The 20307-nt window shown below is 39.1% G+C and overlaps 1 protein-coding gene across 3 annotated transcripts in view; it reads right to left on the bottom strand.

The window, feature by feature from the left end:
* The window catches only part of col11a1b (collagen, type XI, alpha 1b), a 61354-nt gene extending 54647 nt beyond the window's left edge, over window positions 1-6707 (bottom strand). For all 3 annotated transcript variants that reach the window (XM_027031245.2, XM_035528311.1, XM_035528312.1), the window contains exons 1-3: window positions 6381-6707; window positions 1375-1539; window positions 31-244 (exon numbers count right to left, since the gene is read on the bottom strand). In XM_027031245.2, the coding sequence (XP_026887046.2) occupies window positions 31-244; window positions 1375-1539; window positions 6381-6495 (494 nt within the window). In that variant the 5' untranslated portion in view covers window positions 6496-6707. The remainder of the gene's footprint in view (window positions 1-30; window positions 245-1374; window positions 1540-6380) is intronic.
* Between the last annotated feature and the right edge of the window lie 13600 nt (window positions 6708-20307).

Here is a 20307-nt window from a genome sequence, read left to right as displayed (position 1 = left end):
ATCAGGTGTAAACTTAGTGTCTGAACTTACTTGCCATCCGCTAAATTGATGGTTCGGAACAAGGGGTAGTCCTCGGGTGCAGGCTTCCCATGCTGGTCCTCATAAAGAAAGACTGGGGTGCGACCAACCTCCACACCTAACTGCTGGATTCCCTGCTCATTGTAAACAGACAGCAGGAAGGCCTGGATTCCAACCTTGGGCTTGATAGTCATAAGGATGGAGAAATCCTCAGGAAATACTCCATCTGAAGATACAAGACACATAGTGTTGTGGGCTGGATGTAACTGTAGTAGGTGGTTGCCTTTCTGTTCATGGTTTTCCATACACATAAGAAGGAATAAAATGTGTGCATCTGTCCTTAGCTGATTATATAAAAAGTTCCAAACAAGAAGTACTTTGTGCACAGTATACACTATAATATGAAAAGAGTTATCCCTTAACACTTATGCCCTCCTCTGGGAATGAAATAGCTAAGAATAAGAGTTTAATTGTCTTTCTCTTGCCACATTAAGTTTACAATGGTGGAAGAGATCTAACCATGAACTGCTGACATAAGTGGCAAAACAGGGAAGGGCCTGCTGAGTATGAAACCATGAGAAAGGCTACATGGCAGTTGGCTCTCCTTCTACTTTGAACACACCCACTGTCTAAAAATATTAATTCGCTGAAATTTCTGGTTTTAAAACTATAGGAATCCTGTTTTTGGATTTTGGACAAAAATCAAAGATATCTAATTGTTAATTTAAACTCCTGCTATTTTGTGATTTGATTTTCTTTTGCAGTCTGGCCAATTTGGGAGGTACCCAAATCACGCAGACTGGGACTCCTTAGATAATGAGACTGCTTATAGTAAATGTGCATATCCTGCCATAATAATGAAAGTGAACGACGATCAACATAACCAAGGCAATGACAATAAATATAGGGGAGAGTTAAAGAGGAACAAAGAAAAATGCTCCTCATGTCAATAAGCTGAACAGGATGCTATTGGATGGCTAACAACAGTACACATGGTCTTCACAATCAGCTTACCTTAATTTGTATTAAAGTCTCCTTCATCATTGATTATTTTGTGGGCAGTAGTTTTTATAGTCAAAGCAAAAACATTATCAAAGAATTTTCCATCTCCCATGTTTGCCAAAACAATAAATCTTTCTTTCATGAGTAACAGGCAAGTGGAGCAGTACAATTAAAACCCATTTAAAGTGCAGCTGACTTAAACCATGTTTTCTAGAGAAAAATGAAACATTGCATGGTGAACCCAGACTGACGTATAACATGTAGTATTGGTTTATGGCTTTCTCCATGATAAAGAGCAGTTGTGGTGTAGTGACTGATGTAGAAGGGTGACCCAGATGAGAGCCAGGTGATTACCTGGGAAGAGCTGCTTAGTGGGTGTGCTAAGCTGGGCCTGCTTCCCCACTCTGTAGGCTACGTCTGGCTTGGATCCCCTGCGTATGGCGCAGAATCCCTGCGTTTGCTTCACTCCGCCCGGAGAGCTGTGAAAGTCTAAAATCTTGAGCACATCCACTGGTTCTGCTGTGAAGAGGAAGAGTTTGGATGTTATTGTCACGGTGGCTGCCAATTCGTAACTGTGTTCATCACATTCATTTCATGCAGGAGAATAAACAGTCTTTTCTTCTCAGCATAATTACCCAAAGGCATTTAACTGAAGGCTCTTTCTGCTCCTAAGTAATGTCATCTACTTAATCAGTTATAGTCACAACAGAAGTACTGGCAAGTAGAAGTATAATCAAACTAATGGAGCTTTCAGTGAAACTTTTTTTTGGCATGCAAGTACTCAACAAATCTGAGAAATCTAAACTTCTTAATAACCTGAAGCTAGCTCTAAATCTACAGACACTTAGACTTGAATGCTTGAAGTAGCTGCAACAGCAGTTGTACTGCACACTGTTAGTGAGCAATTACCACACATTACAAGTAAAGACATCTAAGAGTTTAATTCTGCTGACTGGACAGCTAGTGTAAACAAACAACTTATGCTTGTTGATACCAGATGCTGCCATTTTTCCCCCTAAGAGCTCTAACGATGATTAATGGTTTAACTATGCCTGATTTCCGGCCACTGTATACCTGCTGTAACTGCCATGTGCTTTTATCACATGCCAAATAGGGCAATTGGTGTTTTACAAGAAACCTGAGTTGAGCTTAAAGACATGATGAAGCCCCAAGCTGGGCTGAGCAGCCGGCCACCAGGTCCATTGGCGAAGGCCAACAGGCCAGGAGTGGCCTGTGCTGGGGCTGCTCATTGCCCCATTGCATCTATGGAGGCACAGCAGGCTGTGAGTTTTACAAGCAGTCTGTCAGGATCTGTAGAACTGTAGTTACTGCCCATGTTCAAGTCACGTCTGCCAGCTCTTTCATCCTGCTTGCCCCAGCACTATAGAGTGTTTCAGACAGCTTGCAACTCTTCAATCAAACTGCTACAACAGTAAATTGGAGGCATTCACAGGATGATTAATATAGGACTTTCCAGTAAAAGCTGGTTGCGAGTAGCCATGTAATGTCATACTGACGTACTGCCTTTCTTAAAAGTTTCAGGGCTCATCTTGGGTGCTTCTAGAAAGAAGAAAGCTAAGATCTCTGTCAAACCTGATGAATGGAGTGTTACATGAGGTCAGAAAGATAATCATGTACCAGAGTATCTCTGGCTCATGGTGAAATAAACTGGACTCACCACAGATATCAGTCAATATGTCAGGCTGCCTTACATAAGTATTAGTAAATGTCTCTGAGGCCCAATGACAAACAAATTCCTTAGAGAGCCTAATGGAGTAAGCCAGGGAGTTGAAGGAATACAGTGTAAGCAGTGGTAGCTCAGTGGTTAAAGTACTTGATTTATAATTGGAAGCTTGCTGGCTCAAGCCCTGCTGCTGTTGGGCTCCTGAGCAAGGCCCTTAACTTGTGCTCAGTCATAATTTTGAGTTGTTTTGGGTAAAAGGGACATGAGATATCGCACCTTGGGCATTTGGGTCTACTTTCCAACTATCTGAAAGGACGTTTCTACACACAATGAACTGCATCCCTGCTGACGAGACCTGTCTCTTATTTTCTTGAAAGTTCAGCATTGGCAGAACTGATTTATAGGAAACCTTAGTGGGTTTTTATTTTTTCAACTGTTTGACACCACAAAGGGTCTGTTTCCCCCCAATTCCATTCATCTGGAACTCAAACAGAGGCTTGGGAAAGTACTTCAGGGAAAAAATAAGACCTTGAAACTTCCACTAGATCAGCCACATAGCACAGACCATTACTAACAAAAAATGCTACTAATGGTTTAGTAGTAGTAAAATATGTTCAAAATCCATGGACCAAAAACAAAGTACTGTATATGTTGGATGTGATAGCAGGTAAAATGTACCTAGGAAACTGAAAAAAAAAAAAAAACATAAAAAACTTTTAGGCTGTTACCAGCTAGAATAGCTACCTACTCACAAACTAACTTTACCTTAAAATATAGGGTGGTATACTGTGGGTTTTCCCAGTCCTGGATTTACCATATGGCTGGGATAAGCAGGAAGTGCTGGTCTCACATTTCCTGTTCCACTTAAATGGCCAGGTGGGGGTGGGGTTTGGGAGGTGGGGAACACTGCTGGGTTAGTGAACATACTGAAACCATTAGAGCCCTTGCATGATACACTCCACGAAACATGTCCACACACCATTCAGCAGTCAAATATCAATATGGCACAAGATAAACTATGTTGGGGGTTTTTTCCATTACAGTCCAAGTGCATACAAATTTATACCACAATTTATAGAGCTGAAAAAAATTAAATTGTGAAGGTGTCAATGATGTAAATGACTGTAAAAAGTTATGAATTTTCATATGTTTTTTAAGACACTGAAAAATCCTGTAAGAGATAAGCTCAGATGCCGTAATATTGCTGTGTTCTTGATGACCATGTCTTTGTAACTGATGTGATGGGCTTTACCCATACTCATTACTCTCCTGAAAGTTTCCACTTACAGAAAACCCCCAAGTGCTTAAAAACAGATGATCCACTAATTATCATCTATTAAAAAAAAGAGTTTTAAAAGAACTGGACTAATAGTTGTCCACACCCTTGAAATGGGGAAATCAATAGTCTGTAACTCTTCTGAGTTTTGTAGAGAAGGCTGTGCTGCTGTTTTTTCTATTCTGCAGCATGAACTAAAGGTCTCTTTGTGTAATTTAGAATGCTTTTCACTGATGCTGCATACCTAAAAGCCTCATATATTCCAGATGTGAAGAATAGGCCAGCTCTGGAAGGCTGCGCTTACAGAAGCTCAACAAAAACTATAATATTCCAAATCTATTAAAGTATGGATTATCCTTCAAGCGCATTGAGGGTCTGAAATTGCACTGCTGCTGTTTGGCTTCCATTAGCCTATACTTTTAATTCTTTTTTTTATATCAAACATGGTAGAGAATTCTTCTTGGAGAGGGAATAGCACAAGCACTGAAAATTCTGGAAATTAAAAAAGTATATATTTTTGTACAATTTGTACACAAATTGTTTTCTTATCAGAGTTGAAGGAATATTCCCATGCTTTATGTTGCCTTTGAGCTATCTGTACCCTTGGCAGTGTAGCCTTGCAGATGCACAAGTCCTCTTTCATATATTACAAAAGGCAACAACAATGCTTACTAATAGCTGAGGGAAAACTTCAGAAACATTCAGATTTCCCTTTAGCTGAAATTAAGCAAACCTTCTAGAATTCAGTGGACTGAAATAGTGTGCATCTAGGACTATAATGCATATAGAACAGGACATGTCTATACACACATGACAACATGTTTTTTGTTAATACTATGTTCAATGCATAAATCTTCACCCAATTTTGGGTTATATATCACAAGAACTGATGTCATGTAACCCCATTAATAGTTTTTTTCACAGCCATGTCTTACATTGACTGTGTCATCAACCCTGCATGAACTGTGGTGCATCATCAAAGCTAGCATCACCTGCTCTGGTGGTGGTTAATCCTATTGGGCAGGGCCAGTCTTTACGTGAATCTTGTGACTCATGTAAGCAACATCTAACATGAACTTTTGGCTACTAATCTCCATCTCAAGGCTATCACATTACAAAACAGACCCCACTCCACCCTAATAAATGTACAATCCTCTTTAGGGCAGCCTTGCATCTTATTGTGATTATTGCACCACCATTACAGATTATTGTGCCACCATTTTAACCTCAAGGTGGTCTACATCTGGAATATAGGATTTCAAAAAGGATGACATGATAATGTTACTTAAACAGGTTAATTAAAAGGTTAATTAAATTAGGTATACCCTGTTTTTTAAAACCCAGATAAAATCTAGTTTTAACCAAAGAAGGAAAAGGCCCTGTGGAATTTCCATTTATGAATTTAGAATAACTGTATTAATATATACATTTGGTCAAATTAATGAACTAAACTTTAAAATTACCAACATGGTAGCAAAAGAATAATGTCACTTCTTGAACAGGTAGAATAGAAAGATAGAAATATAATGGATAAATAGGGGATTATATATTCAGTGTTAAAATACACTGGTTAGGTTCTCCATCAACGCCCCTTATGGGCCTTCAGTGGGAACCAGGGTAGTGTGGAGAAATGGTGCTCTTCTCTGAGCTGAGGATCTTCTGAATGTGGCAGCGGGCACACGAGTGCCCCACACGCGCATAATAGGGACTGCAATGCGCACGAGAGAACTTCGCCAGCCCGGCAAACATCTCAGTTCAACAGCACAGTGAAACTGAATATGCTACGTTAACTGATATTAATACATTCGATTAGTCGACTGTTATTTGGTAATTATTGTATCACCTTGAATTAGGATAAGCGAACTTTTCTTCAGTCCTATAAATAACTAACAGTCATTTTTCTGGAGCAACAAAAGCAACAGTTGGATTATGTGCCTATAAATATTACAAGGCCCGCACAGTTGTAGCATCCAAATCCAAACTCAGCATTAAAGTTCCCTCTAACCTCACACCTTAAACGACACTTACACACACAAAGAATTTTTGTCTTGGTAAACCCGTATAAAGCGAACAAAAGAGTTCCTAGCCCAGCTTCATATCAGCGTCTCAGCCGCCGCGGTTAATAGTTGTGGCCGAGTAACGGAATTCAGGGCCACTGGGAAGGAGATTTAAAACCTGACATGTGCAGTCTAATGAAATTCTGCTGCCTTCGTTTACTCGTTTGCTACTAATGTAAAAAAAAAAATAAAAAAAAATACATGCACGTTCGAGGTTCCACGGATGCAGACTTGATTCCGGAGCAGAGAGGAGAACAGCAGGTCTGCTGTCATCACAGAATTGCGAGGATGCCCTGAAGCTACTGTGTGAGTGGAACACAAGACCTGGACACAATTTCCTTACCCGCTCTCACATTTGCCGCTTGTAGGACGAACGTTATAGTGATGAAAGTCGGTACATAGCAATTCCACAGCCACTTTTTCGTTTTCCACCTTGATGACCACCTTTGTATATCCATGTTCGGTGCCCACCGCTGTGAACAAATCGGGCAACTTGTTTCAAGACTCTTTCCTTTCCTCAATCCAAAATATTTATTTATTTTTGTATTGCCATAAGTGAGGAAAAAGTTAATTAGTTTCTTCTGGGAAAAAATCCGTGAACCTTTACTCCTCAATCCCTTCGCCCAGCCCTCAGACAGGAGGTGTGTGGGTTTTCATGAAAAACTGGAAACCGTGCGGTCCCCTAAGAGGCTAGCCGTCAAGAGGGCTGGACAGGAGTAAATCTGACCCACGAGTGAAAGGAACTGACACGGGAAAATCTTCTTTTTAGCAAATCAACAGTCTCCAAAAGATCTTTAAGATCCGCCCATCATCGCACCAAGAAGTTCAAAAGTTTGCAACCGTAGCTGAAGAGGTTTTCAGCCTTGCGACGGAAAGAAGAGCCGATTGCCTAGGAGCGACGGTCACCTGCAGGCGATACTGTATTTTTGTGGATTATGCTGTGACAGAACAATCATTGTTGCATAAAATATCTGGAAGACCACGCTATTTATTTATTTATTTAGCGGGTTTATTTATAAACATAAAGGCGTTTTTCAGACGATGGGGATTCTGCAAAATATACATATTTTTCTTTTAAAAAGGTGCTGCAACTCTGATTGCCTACAATAATTTTAGATATTTCCTGAAGGCAATAGAATAGCCTGAAAAGATAGACAGTATAAGCACGAATAAACTGGCTAAAGAACAGAGTTGACATTTCATGGCCAAGATGAAATAATTTCCAGATACAGTCTCTCAAACAGTTTCTGTCGTTTGGACAGTTGCACTGTAGAAATCTGAAAAGAATTAATGCCGAGAAGATCACTGAAACCTCCAGTGGAAGTCCAGGTGGTAGCAATATAATTCAACAGCCAATTCCGTTTTATTTTGTTTTTAATATCATAATGACAGTAACTGTTGCACGAATTTAAAACATATTCGGCACAGACTCGAGACAATGAGATAAACACTGATAAATATGTTTCAAATTTGTGCATTTCGCGAGGATTCAGCGGGTACTTAAGAAAATAAAAGTCAATGATAACGCATAATTATACTGCAGCAATGTTTCATTTCAGTTTCATTCAGTTTCAGAACAAGAAGTGTTATCCATGAAAAAGTATGACCTTAAAATGGCAACGTTTTAAAACTTTCTTTAAAATCTGTGATTAAACTAAACATTCCGCAATGAAAAACAATATTATTTCTAACGAATTTTTGTTTTGTTCCGAATTGTTATATATATTTGAAAGATACATTTGAATTAGAGATTAATAACATTGGGTGTCGCTGGACTGGTTTGTACTGTGAAATGGGAAAAAAAATAGCACAATTTTCAAACCTTTAGCCTTTTCCCCATTTTTCCAGTCAGACTCCAGTCATGTCACAAAGTTATCCAATATACAAAATGGTTAAGGAATACAATGTTGTCTAACCCCCGAAAATATATACCAAGTTCTAAATGCAGGGGTCACATTCATATATATATATATATATATATATATATATATATATATATATATATATATATATATATATATATATATATATAAAATTTTAAATAGTTCTATAATTTAAATAGTTGAAATATCTGTAACCATTACGGTCTCTTCTGATTCTTGATGGATTCACAGAGTTGCCCTTGAGAAATGAAGTCTATAAAAGATGCTATCTTCAAGACTCAGTGGGTACTTCCCCTTAATTAAATGGAGGAAAATTCATGCAGATCCCCGATTATGGCCTTACAATGCACAAACTAATCTTGACAATTCAGCTGTCATTACCTCACCACAAGGTTCTAACCAGAGGTACCAATGGAGACCTGGAAAAGTCTTCAGTGGACTGCTTCTTAAAGTCAGAATGCCAGTCAAAGCACTTTACAACCAGGGTTCACCAGTCATGCAAACAAGTTCTGCACAGTTGCCTAAACAAAGAATGATTAGTTGCATATTTCTGAAAAAAAAGACCTAATATTGAATTAGCATGATAATTTATTACAGGTAAATAATCATTAATCAGTCATGCTTAATCCAGGGATGACCTAATCATTTTAAAAGGAAAAGTTAGATTTTGAGAAGAATAGAGCCTCTCTTTTTTTGGCTGTAAGGAGGACCTTTGTTATACTTTTCACATCAGAATTAAGAAATGAGCAGCAGACACCATATGCGATTGTGTTTACTCTGATTCAAGAGTCTAATATTCTTGCAGGAACCTTTTTCTGATTTTTTCATAGAAGGCTAATTGTACTTAATGAGGTAATATCAGTAAATTTAGATGGTACTCTTCACCAGCATTGAAACCCAATTACACATTTAGTATCAGTATGGAAGAGAATGGAACAAACATAACATCTTCCATGGATTTCCCTCCAGTTCTTCCTGATTATTCAGCTACCCCAGGACGCCCCCCCCCCCCCCCCACACACACACACATAAACACATATTTTCACCCTTCTCATTTTAACCATAATACCAAAAAAAATTGTCCATTCAGACAGACCATTGGAACGGCAGAAAATGTCACTTGCTCTGTTTCCTGGGAGTAAAGCCCAAAGTGATTAGTCTAATTTAATAATCCCCCCTGTGTTGGCACACAGGAAAAAGTTGAATGTAAGCATAAGAATATGCCGGTCCTTTGATAGGAGCAAGGCTCTCCTTAGCGTGAACGCATGGCCATCCAGTCCGGCTGCTCTTTTCTTGCGGTCTATTTTTTTCCCATGTGCTAGCATGCAATTTTCTGCATTTGTAAGTCCTTCCTATATGAAACCATGTGATTAAATGACCAAGGTGCATACTGCCAAGCTATGCTAAAAAAAGGCATTGTGTAATTAGTCTATAAGAAGCAAAGCAAAAATTAGATCAAGCTGAATTCTTTAAGAAATAGCTAGTCGCTGGGAGTTCAAACAGCCTTTTAACTGGTTAAACTCTTCTGCATCTGTTATTACTGCGGATTGACAATGTAGATACATTTAATATCCTCAAATACTTAAAGTTACTTGCATTTATTCAAAAGGTTTTCAACAAAGTTAAAAGCTGACCATTAAATGATTTCATCCTCATTTATTCGTCAGCTGTGTATTCTATGCCCTTATGTGTCACAGCTGACTTTTCTCTTTGCTTTAATACTCTTGGAGTTTGGTCAGACTCTGCCCTCAGCATTTCATAGACTAACACTTGGTTTGTGTCCTTGTGGCTGTGGTTTGGTCTTCTGCCTCTAGGTTGAGCAGAGTCTATGGCTTTTGGACAGGACCACATTCCGTTCTTTGTCACATGCAGAGGAATCTGCTGAGGCCCTGAAAACAGAGGGAGACTGAAGGGTTAATGTATTAGTGTTTCTTTCCATTTTACACAGGCTTTACTCCAAAGCCATAGCACTGGAAGAGGCAAAATGTAAGGCCGTAAAGAGGAGTTTCAAAGGAATCCTGCAACCACAAGACTCTGGAATGTCAGTGAGTCTGAGCATGCAAGTTTTTGGGTAGCCTAATATGACCTGGCTTGGTATGAAAGTGTGCGCTTCAGTTAACTTCATCTCACAGCAGGCTCTCTAAATAATACATGGATTACAAAAGTAGAATAAAAGCTTCCTCAGTGCCTATCACGATACTGATGATGGTCACCATCAGCTGAACACACACACACACACACACACACACACACACACACACACACACACAAATACACACACACGTATACATAAACAAAGCAGTGGGAGAATTCAAATTAATTCATAAGTAGCAGAATAAACTGATTGCTATTTTTCCTTTCTCTTTGCTGATGTTTATACAGTAGATTAAATCCTGAGCATGAAAGGCAACACAGAAGCCTCACAGTTCTTCCAGATCTACTGAATATCAGATCAGTTTTCACAAGTGAGTATCAAATGGGTTTAACTGTGGATTTAATGAATATTGCTAATTAGCACAGTTTCACTGAAGGTTTTATTGCACACATCAACTATTATTCGTTCTTTAAACCCTGTGATTCAGCACTTTTCCTTTGCCAGCTAATGGCACTGAGACCTCTACCAAAATTGGCTACATGTCACAGCGTTATCTCAGCACATATACAACCTTATTCTTGATGAGGTCATGGAATAAATGATCTATTAAAGTCAATTGAATTATTAAATTACTTGCAATAAATCAGTGTATATCCTAATTTGTTTCGGATTCTTAGCATGTGTTCACAGTCCTGCCTTTGCATTGATTACGGTGCAGTGCATTCCTATTTCTATTCATATCTGACAAGATGGGACAATGCATCACAATTGCCTCGCCAACAGACGAGTCCAACCATTCACCATCACCACATCATTTCCAGTAACTGCTGCAGGCACTGGCCTGCTGGCCCAGGGCCATCATATAAAGTTTCAAACACATGAAAATGCCGGAAAAACACACGGAAAGGCAACTAAGTCCGAGGCTCTAGGAGTGTTTTATGCAGATTATCAATCACACCGTGGCTCCAAGTGCATCCTTCCTAGGATCCTGGAGCTCACTGGCTCAACACGTGGCACCTTGTAGGGCTTCAGTATTCTCAAGTGATGATGTTGCAGAAGCGAAAGGGGAACACGAATGTACAGCTCTGCCATGCAAAATGGATTAGGGGGCGGGTGGACATGAACAGCCATTAAAACCATTGGGTTTGTGCTCTGGAAAGTACTTTAAAGTGCTACTCAATCCATTTCCAGACTGAGCCCATGGGACTTACACAGACTAAACAGGAAATCCAAAAAAGACCTTATTGATTATTTCATTCTCCCTCGTGATTGTGTGTTGAATTTGGAAATGTTGAATTTGGATATGGATTTATGTTCATTATTCTATGCACAGCCACCATGTAGTCATGCTTTTAATCTTTAAATATGACTGGGGCATTTTGTATGGCCCTAAACTACCAACACTTCAAGGAGGTTCAAACTGCAATTCCTTGTTGCCACATTGTTTTGACATCTGCTTAACATTTGAAAAAGCAAGCACAGTCTGGGCACTAATAAAAACCAGGGGTGCTAATCTCCCCCAACTGAAGCAAAGTAAAAGACATGGGGGAATGTCACTCCACCCCCAGAAATGAGTGACATGCTGATTTGATCCTCCAGTAATTCTTGTAGAACCCCAGCTGAACACAGAAGAGACAGGGATGGCTGGTGGTTTGAAAAACCACGTGAAGTAGGTTACAGGCATGGTAATCATAACATTCTTAATGGGAACAAATAAAATAGAATTATTTATTTATTACCTTTGTGTTTTAAACACAGTACATATATTGTATTTTATATTATTTTTACAAATACATTGTTTTTAAATAAATAATAATTATTTTTTAAAAAGACTCAACTTATTTTGCCAAATATTAATTGCAAAACAACTGATCTAACCTCAGAAGAAATAATGTAAAATGCAAATTACATAAAACTGTAAATTGCATTTCCAAGAATACAAGCTCACCTCTCATACCCTAACCTTAATAAATACAGGATGGAGATTTATTTTTCAGATGGAACATTTCTCAGCACTGATATCACAGGATGGCTCTTCTCTGCAGCATGACCAAAGCCTTGCATTGGCTTCACCTCCAACTTCATCACTGACATCTGGTTGGAAGTTTGAGGACCCAGTAGCTATTCCCAATACTACTTAATGTGGAACCAACACACTGGCATCGCATTGTTGTCCAGACCGAAATTATTTACTCTTTTTACCCTTATGCATTCATTTCTCCTCCTTCCAGTGCTATATGGAGCTACCTAGATTTTACTAGACATTAAATACATACAACGTTCTCTGTTTAGGTATTAGTAGGCAAAAGTGACAGTCTCATCCATGTGCTTAGCTTCTGGACCTTTTAGTTCCAGCCCTCAGTATCGTTCAACATTTGGAATTTATATACAGTGAACGTGAGAAAAGTTGTTTTAAATGACCCGACGTGATATTCCACTGTACAGACTTCAAAAAGTGAAAGTTTTCTGCCTTATCTTACCTTAGCGACAAAGCCAGCTAGCCACTCTGCTCAGCGTGAATAATTGGCCTGCCGCCAAAGCAGCTAGTTCCTGACAAGAGGCTGATAAGATGGTGCGGTATGAGTACAAGTGTAGGGGGCATGTTATAGATTAGGCAGACTGGGTGAGGGAGCACGCATAGCAGGTCTGGAAGCACTTAGAGATGGGGGGGGGGGGAGACAGTTTCCCCATGCGGAGTGATTTTTCTCTGTAAGGAATGTCATTGTTTCCACAGTCGTTGATCCTTCATCCTGGAATACAGATAAAACGGCAGAAATTTTCATTTGAGATCTAAATCTCTAATTTAAAACGATCTATTTCCGTAGAGTGAAGGAGATAGTAGCTCCAGTCTAAAAAAATGTCTACTGATTGTTTGATTCTACAGAGTTCATAATGAATCATTAATACAATAATCTCAGAGAAAGAATATGAGACTTGGAATGTAATTCTGTTCTTTTAGAAAATCTTTCAAAAATAAATAAATGTTTATCTTTTTCCACTGCATGTATTGTATGTGCACTGTGCAATTGAGTCCCTTGGTTCAGTAGCATGACGTCACAGAAAGTAGAAAAGCTTTACTTAGTGGCATTAAGATGTATATTCCACTCCTCTGTGGCTTTGTCAGATGAACTCCAAATATGTTTGATTATGGCCTTGGTTTTTCATACTGTATGGTTTCAAAATCCTGGCAAAAGGTGATCATGTAACAGAACGTGCAAGAGTTACTGAATTCTCCATAGCTACCATTTGTGGCTGGTTTCAAATTAGAAGTACAGTTTTGAGCCCTGTGGTCACAAGCAGTTCTGAGGCACACCATGGCTTACTGTCTGTGGGTTACGGACACAGCACAGTTTGCCCCTTCGGAGTTGGGATGAACACCCAAGTTTTAGGTGCCAAGCAAAAGATTGCTGGACATGCAAACACATGCACACATGCACAAACGAGTCCAAAAACCTAGTGTGATCTTAAGCTTGTTAGCTCAACAAACGTACTGGCCATATACAAATGGCACAAGTTGAAAAATGGATCTTAACCAGCAGAAAAAAACTGTTGCTTCTCTCCTGGGGGTGACAATCTATTTTTTTTATTCTTTGATACAGAACAGAAAAATAAAATAAGGAAAATAAAATCAGCATGAGGTATTTTCTTCAACTCAGTTTTGTGGACACAGAGGGGACTAGTGGACCGAGAGGGGACTACAGGACAACATAAGATTCCACGATAGCTTAAGACTATTTGTCAACTGTGTCATCCACACATCAACAACAAGGACATGGAACAGATTTTTTGCAGAATCACAACTTGGGATTCTTTTATAACCAAGATTGTTTCCCTGATGCTCATTTTTTATGAATGTCAGGGGGAGGACAAGAGTTGGATTCTGTTATAATGGCTTCTGTTTCGACAGCAGTGTGGAGCCTGATGTCCAACTACACTTCCCCATTTCTGTTGCAGCTTCCCATTTACTATGGCAGAGGTGTGTTCTGAAAATGGTCTATCACTAAGGCTAAGTGTTTGCTGTGTCTGATGAGTGTAGTGTATCATGTGTACTTCTTGCAACAATGAATAATAATAATAATAATAATAATAATAATAATAATAATAATAATAATAAGAAGAAGAAGAAGAAGAAGAAGAAGAAGAAGAATAGTAGTAGTAGTAGTCATGTAAAGTACCTTATTGTTGTACTATAATATGTATGCATTTATTGAACATCTGCTTCAGAGCCCTTGCGATATGCTAGCAAGTTATAAAAATTTAGTGGACAGAGTAGTATAGTTACAATTATTGCTATGCACACTGGGTCCAGCAATTGTCGTACACACTCTATAAGAAATCACTAGTGCATTCAGTAAATGGCTTTCTGTAGATGTTCATCTGCAACATCTGTACTGGGGTCTCATATGATGGGATGAAGAGCATGTCAAACACTTAAAGCATACAGACTGTGGCCTACTGCTAATCTTTCTCTTTGCTTCTGTTTCTTTCTCCCTCTCTGTCTATCTCTTTCACTCTCTCTCATGCATGAACACTTTTAAAAAAAGGAAAAGATGAAATTACAGGAAAGATTTATTTATAAAATAACTTTATTGAATGCTTGTCACTCACTGTAGGAATATCCTATAGTGATAAGGATGTAGGATGGCAAAAATAACCTATCTACAATACTACAGACTGCAGAAATGAAAGAGTGTACTTGGCTGGGCAGCCCACACGAAGCCCATAGCAGTTCTGTCCTGATACTTGGTGGTTAATACAGAAGGTTCTTTGGGCTACTGTTATGGCAATGACCTCAGAGGAAGACATGTCAGCCGGAGACAGCATCTTGGAGCAGCGAGGCAAATCTGCAAATGCAATCTTCAATTAAAAACAAATAAGAGCCCCAGACACCCAATCACATGGCACAAGTATGTTTATATGACTCCTTAGTAGAACCCCAGACAAGTCTACACTAGTCTCACTCACAAAGGTTAGGAAAATGTAAAGATGTGACTAGAAAGCATATACAAAATGTACGTCTAGTTTAACATGTGTGCATATACAAAAAGTCTAGTCTAGCTGTGAGCAGGTTGCACACTGACATGCACTACTGTGCTTTACATGTGGAGAGCAGGGGGCTGTTCCTAGGAGCTCTCAGTATTGCAGTAAGGGATAATCACAGCACATACTCCCATGCCACAACACAACACACTAATGCCAATCAGATCCAAAGACAAAAACTGAATAATTCCAAGTGTATGATGATCAGCAGTAAGTCTCACTGAAACCTGCACATGTAGACTGGAGTCAGTATGTACCGAGGACATGCTTTTATGGTCACCGATTATCGTAACCCGTATGAGTACTGCCAGTTTGCTTGCCTGTGTGGAGATGAATGATGAATGATCAGTTTAAAACGAATGGTAAATTTTATGTTCCTTTTATTTAGCAAAGAAAAACTATTTCCTTACTGAACACACTTAACATGCAAAAGTCACATATTTAATATAAAGAAATATGGATCCCTCCACAGGAAGTCTCAAGAAATGACTGTTATGAATCAAGGTGAATCAAGGTGCCAACAAACAGTTATTATAGCAATTCAGAAGAGTCTCTAGACAGGGTGAAAAAGAGCAAGAGGAAACATGATTAAAGACATGAGCATGAGAGAGAGAGAGAGAGAGAGAGAGAGAGAGAGAGAGAGAGAGAGAGAGAGAGAGGAAGAATGTTCTCTCTCTCTCTAGGTTAAACATTTATCAGCTTCTGACTATAAAAGTTTTGATGACCCACTGACTGCCAAGAAAGAGGATCAATCATAAAATGGATCCCATCTGTATCTTACGACTTGTAGCTTTTATCCCCTCATTTACACAATATAAGACATTTAATATGGCATCAGCTCTGATGGAGAAAATTCCCACCCTCACTACATGTTTCAGTTTTTGCTACTTCACTGACTAACAATAAAGCTAATCTTTACAATTACACTGAAGTAAATTTACAATTATTGCTCCCAAAACTGAATTTGAATTCAGTACTTTGTAATTGAAATGACTACATTTGTAGTTAATTAAACAAATAAGAACTGAAATGCTTAGTCAGGGGAATATTTTTTTTATTTCTAGCCAGTAAAATCCAGATTATTTTAGTAGAAGAAAAATATTGCTTCTTCTACAGTAAGTGCAGTGAATAATGCCTTAGATAACATGTTGAGAGATACATATCCTCAGAGTTGGGCCGTTAAGGGCCATATTGTCCCTGAACACTTTCCCCTGGCATTGCTTTGTTTTATATGAACACAATATTTATTCAAGCACAAAATATATCATTATGCCTGTTGAACAGACAATTCGCATCTGGTTCCAAATGACTTTTTTCCATGTTTCCAAAGTGCGCCTCTGTGTGCATGTGTTTAAAAGGCCCAGACCATTGCAGTCCCTGTGGGTTTTCTCCAGGTCTGTTTTCCTTTGCAATCCAATGGAAAGCTTCTTTCAACATCTGTAGAACATATCTGTTAGGCCAGGAGTGAATTCCATGGAGGAAAAATGATTCATGAAGCCAACTATTCAACTTTGTCCTGTATCTTCTTGCCATTAAATTTTCCAAGTAATTGGAGGCAAGTTAATGCATAGCAAGAATTTAGTGAAAATTCTATATGCATGTTCTATATATCTCATAGTAAATATGTTTCAGAGTTTTATGCTATACGGGGCATTACTCTATCTTTTTTTCTTTCTTTTTTCTCAAAAGTGGGGGACAGGGTCACATACAGCAGGACCCTGAATTACTTATGATTAAGTGGGCTGGGGGCCCATTTTAGGAAAAATGGTTGCTAAAGCACTGAACATTCATTAAGCTAACCAACATTAAACACTGACCTCTGCTGGTGAGGAGAATTTCATGGCATGCTTCGACCGCATGCCAAGTTCTCCTATCTGTAATGCCTGAACAAAGTATCACAGACGTGTGCTATCAGACCTTGACCTCAACTTGTGGATGGAATCATCGCACAGATGTACAAATCATTAGTGATTGTTGTGTCACTTCTTTGTGCACTAAGACACGCCCAAATGCCAGCCCCACACTGATTACTCACTTAAGAGGCTTTCTTGTCAGCTGTCACAGTAACACGTACAGTCCAAACACTGGTAGCATCAAAGTGGATTTCCTCTCATCGGTTTAATTAGATTGCATTTATTTTGGAATTAAAGGTTCAAAGTTGGCCCAGCTGAGACAACACAAGTGTTGAGATAATTACCCAGGCTAAGATCACAATGAATTGCCCATACGTACACAATACAAGCTGTGCCGCGTTGCCTGTAGAATCAGCTGTCCCCTCATGATGGCACTAGTGTTCTTTAGTGGCCCACAAGACCCCCCCCCCCCCCCCCCCCCCAACCCTGCAGGCTGACTGCTTTGATTACAGCTCAGAAGAAATAGCACCCACGTAGGGTCAACAACCAAAATCACCTTGAGAGCAACACACAAATGTGCTTTATTTATGCCAAATTGTAAAAAAAGGCAGTGCAAATCTACTTGAGCCATTCTTCATGCGATTTCCTGCTGGAACTGTGAAGGCACTTCAGTTTGAAAAGATTTTAGCTTTTCCACTGTACAGCCCGACCTACCCTTTTTCTAAACATGGTCAACGAAGTCCTTACACGAAGTCGGAGACTCGGTTACTGTTCAACGTTTATGAGCCTCTCAGCGCCACCCTGACACCATTAGGACTCGCATCGCGTAGCGGACTTCGGCTGTCTTTCGGGCGGGGTGGAATATTCACGACATGAGACGGTACTATCCTTTCGGAAGCTTAGTGAGAACTTTCCCCAGTGCAGGTGTTCCACACTTATGCTGTCCTAAGGGATTTCCCAGCTTCTCACTGCAGAGCAAAACAGATTGTATTTAGCAGCACAATCAGCCTTGTTTAAATGAACCCTTCTCAAGATATCTCCCCCTGATGAAACAAACGCAAACACACACTTTGTTTTAGCCTACTCATCAAAATCATTACCTTGTTTGTTTGTTTTTTGTTTGTTGTGTTTTGTTTTGTTTTTTGTTTGTTTAAATCATTATGTATAATTCCTTATTATTTTCAAGGAGAGCCTATATAGAACAATACATGTAAGTATCGTATCTGTTAGCGTTGCTGTCAATTTGGTCAATTTAAGATAATTTCATGGGTTGAATTAAACGAATCTTTGAACGACGAATAAAAATATAATCAGTAAAGATCAGTGGTTTATTACATTTCGGATTATTACATGAATTAATTTTAATGAAACTGAACAGAATTTACCCCAACCCTTTTCACACACAGAGAACGTACATACTGTTGATTATAACAAATTAAAAACGTGTACAGAGATGAGAGATGCAATTAAAGACCTGTTTTGTTTTGTTTTTGTCAAATAATACAGGATCATTGTTTGATCTTTTAGAACAAACCATTTGGACAAAGATGATAACTGGATATTTCTGACAAACTGTACAGTACATCTTTCAGCTTGCACTGAGTGGCATACCGTTATACTGCATCATATTATCTTTCATATTTTCTTCACCAGAGAAAGAAAATGCCATTGTAAATGTGTGGCACCGAAAAGGTATCCCATAAATGAAAATGTAACACAATAACAAGCTGGTGTTTTGCAGTGGGCTGGTGGACTGTAACAAGCTAGTGGACTGTAACAGGGTGTAACAGGCTGGTGGAGTTCTGGCAGTAGAAATGTGGATAATGAGTCTTTGTGTGTGTGTGTGTGTGTGTGTGTGTGTGTGTGTGTGTGTGTGTGTGTGTCTGTGACTACTTTCTCCAACTTACACCTGCTGCTCAGTACATCAGCCCCTGCTCTTGTATCCCCAGCAGGAATGCAATCACATCAGTTTTCTTCCTCCTCTGGAAAGTGAATGGCTTCCAACTGACCACAAGATGGAAAAATAACCACTGTTCTAAAAGGAGTGCATGTGCATAGTTAAATGTTCAATTTATGATACGCAAAACTAACTGCAGTGAGAAAGAAGCCAAATCAAGGGCTGTGTATGCTCACAGTGGCAGCTATGCCTACTGATAGTCTGTGTTTGTGGCCTGCCTTGCTGTAGCTGAGGGGCCCAGCCTCCAGGGGTGAGAAAGATGAAGGCGTTGGCCATGTTAGAAATCGAAATGGTCAGTATGAGAAAGAGCCTGAAGTGCTTTTTACTTGGTGACAGTGCCAGAATGTTGAAGTGTCCATTAGCGATTTTGTGATTTCATTGGTGGCTCACATCATTCTGCATCATTCTTACAAATTCATAGATGGGCCAGTTAAAATGAAGAATGCAAATCTAACTGCAGTGAATGTTGTTATTCAATTTTATACTGTATAGCTGTTCAAAGAACAACAGCTGAGTGACAATAATCAGTTGGTGAAACATATTGGGATATAGTGCGGTTGTTTGCGGGAAAAGGGGGTGGGCAGCCCAGGGACAGGGGTGTGGAGTGTCCATATCCCTGTCATATCTGTTTCTCTGTGTTGATTGGTTCTCCTAACAGTAGCAGTGCTCGGTAGGCTACCTCCCATCTCACCCCCTTATTGGCCTTTTATTTGATAATTGGACAGAAAGTTTCATTTTATGTCGTGTTTTAGAACTATTATTATCATTCATAATAATTAACATAATAATAATAAACATAATAACATAAACAATAATATTTCACTCAGAACTCCTACAGTTGAAACTGTTATTGATATGTAACTGTTACTGAAACAGAGCTGCTGTATAGTGACATTTTTCACTGGAGCCATGTGCATGCTTTACACTGGTCTTGAGAATTTCAATAGTCATAGTAATAGTGATTGATTTCAAGTGCAGTCCATACCTTTAATTAACCGCTTATAATTTGAGCTAAATGCAAAGCTAAACTCTGGGTGTGTGTGTTACACAGGTTTTCTCCCATGCTTAATTTATTGCATTGCTCTAATGTTCTAATTTGCTCTAACTTAAATTGCTGTAATTTATTGCATTGCTCTAATGCCCCCATTTGAACTTCACAAAGGACTTGTTAATACTTAGGTGATAAGGTGAGTAAGGTTTGTTTGTGTGCACTGCAGGGTTCCTCTGGGGTCTGGTGGGTTTTGAACAGCCTGTACTCTAGCTGATATGTGGTCAGTGGTATATTTGTAAATGTACAGTGAAATATTCCAGGAATGCTCTGTTTTATAAATGAATACACACTTAATACATTGAAAACACAGTTCTCTTCACATGAAGAGGTTTCGTTGCAGGACTAGTGTAGAACAAATGTCATTTTTTGGTTTGGTTTACATTAAATGAAA

The sequence above is a fragment of the Electrophorus electricus genome, chromosome 7 (assembly GCF_013358815.1).
Source record: "Electrophorus electricus isolate fEleEle1 chromosome 7, fEleEle1.pri, whole genome shotgun sequence".
Classification (NCBI taxonomy): Eukaryota; Metazoa; Chordata; class Actinopteri; order Gymnotiformes; family Gymnotidae; genus Electrophorus; species Electrophorus electricus.
The sequence above is the reverse complement of the archived record's forward strand: the minus strand, read 5'-3'. Positions and strand labels throughout refer to the sequence as shown.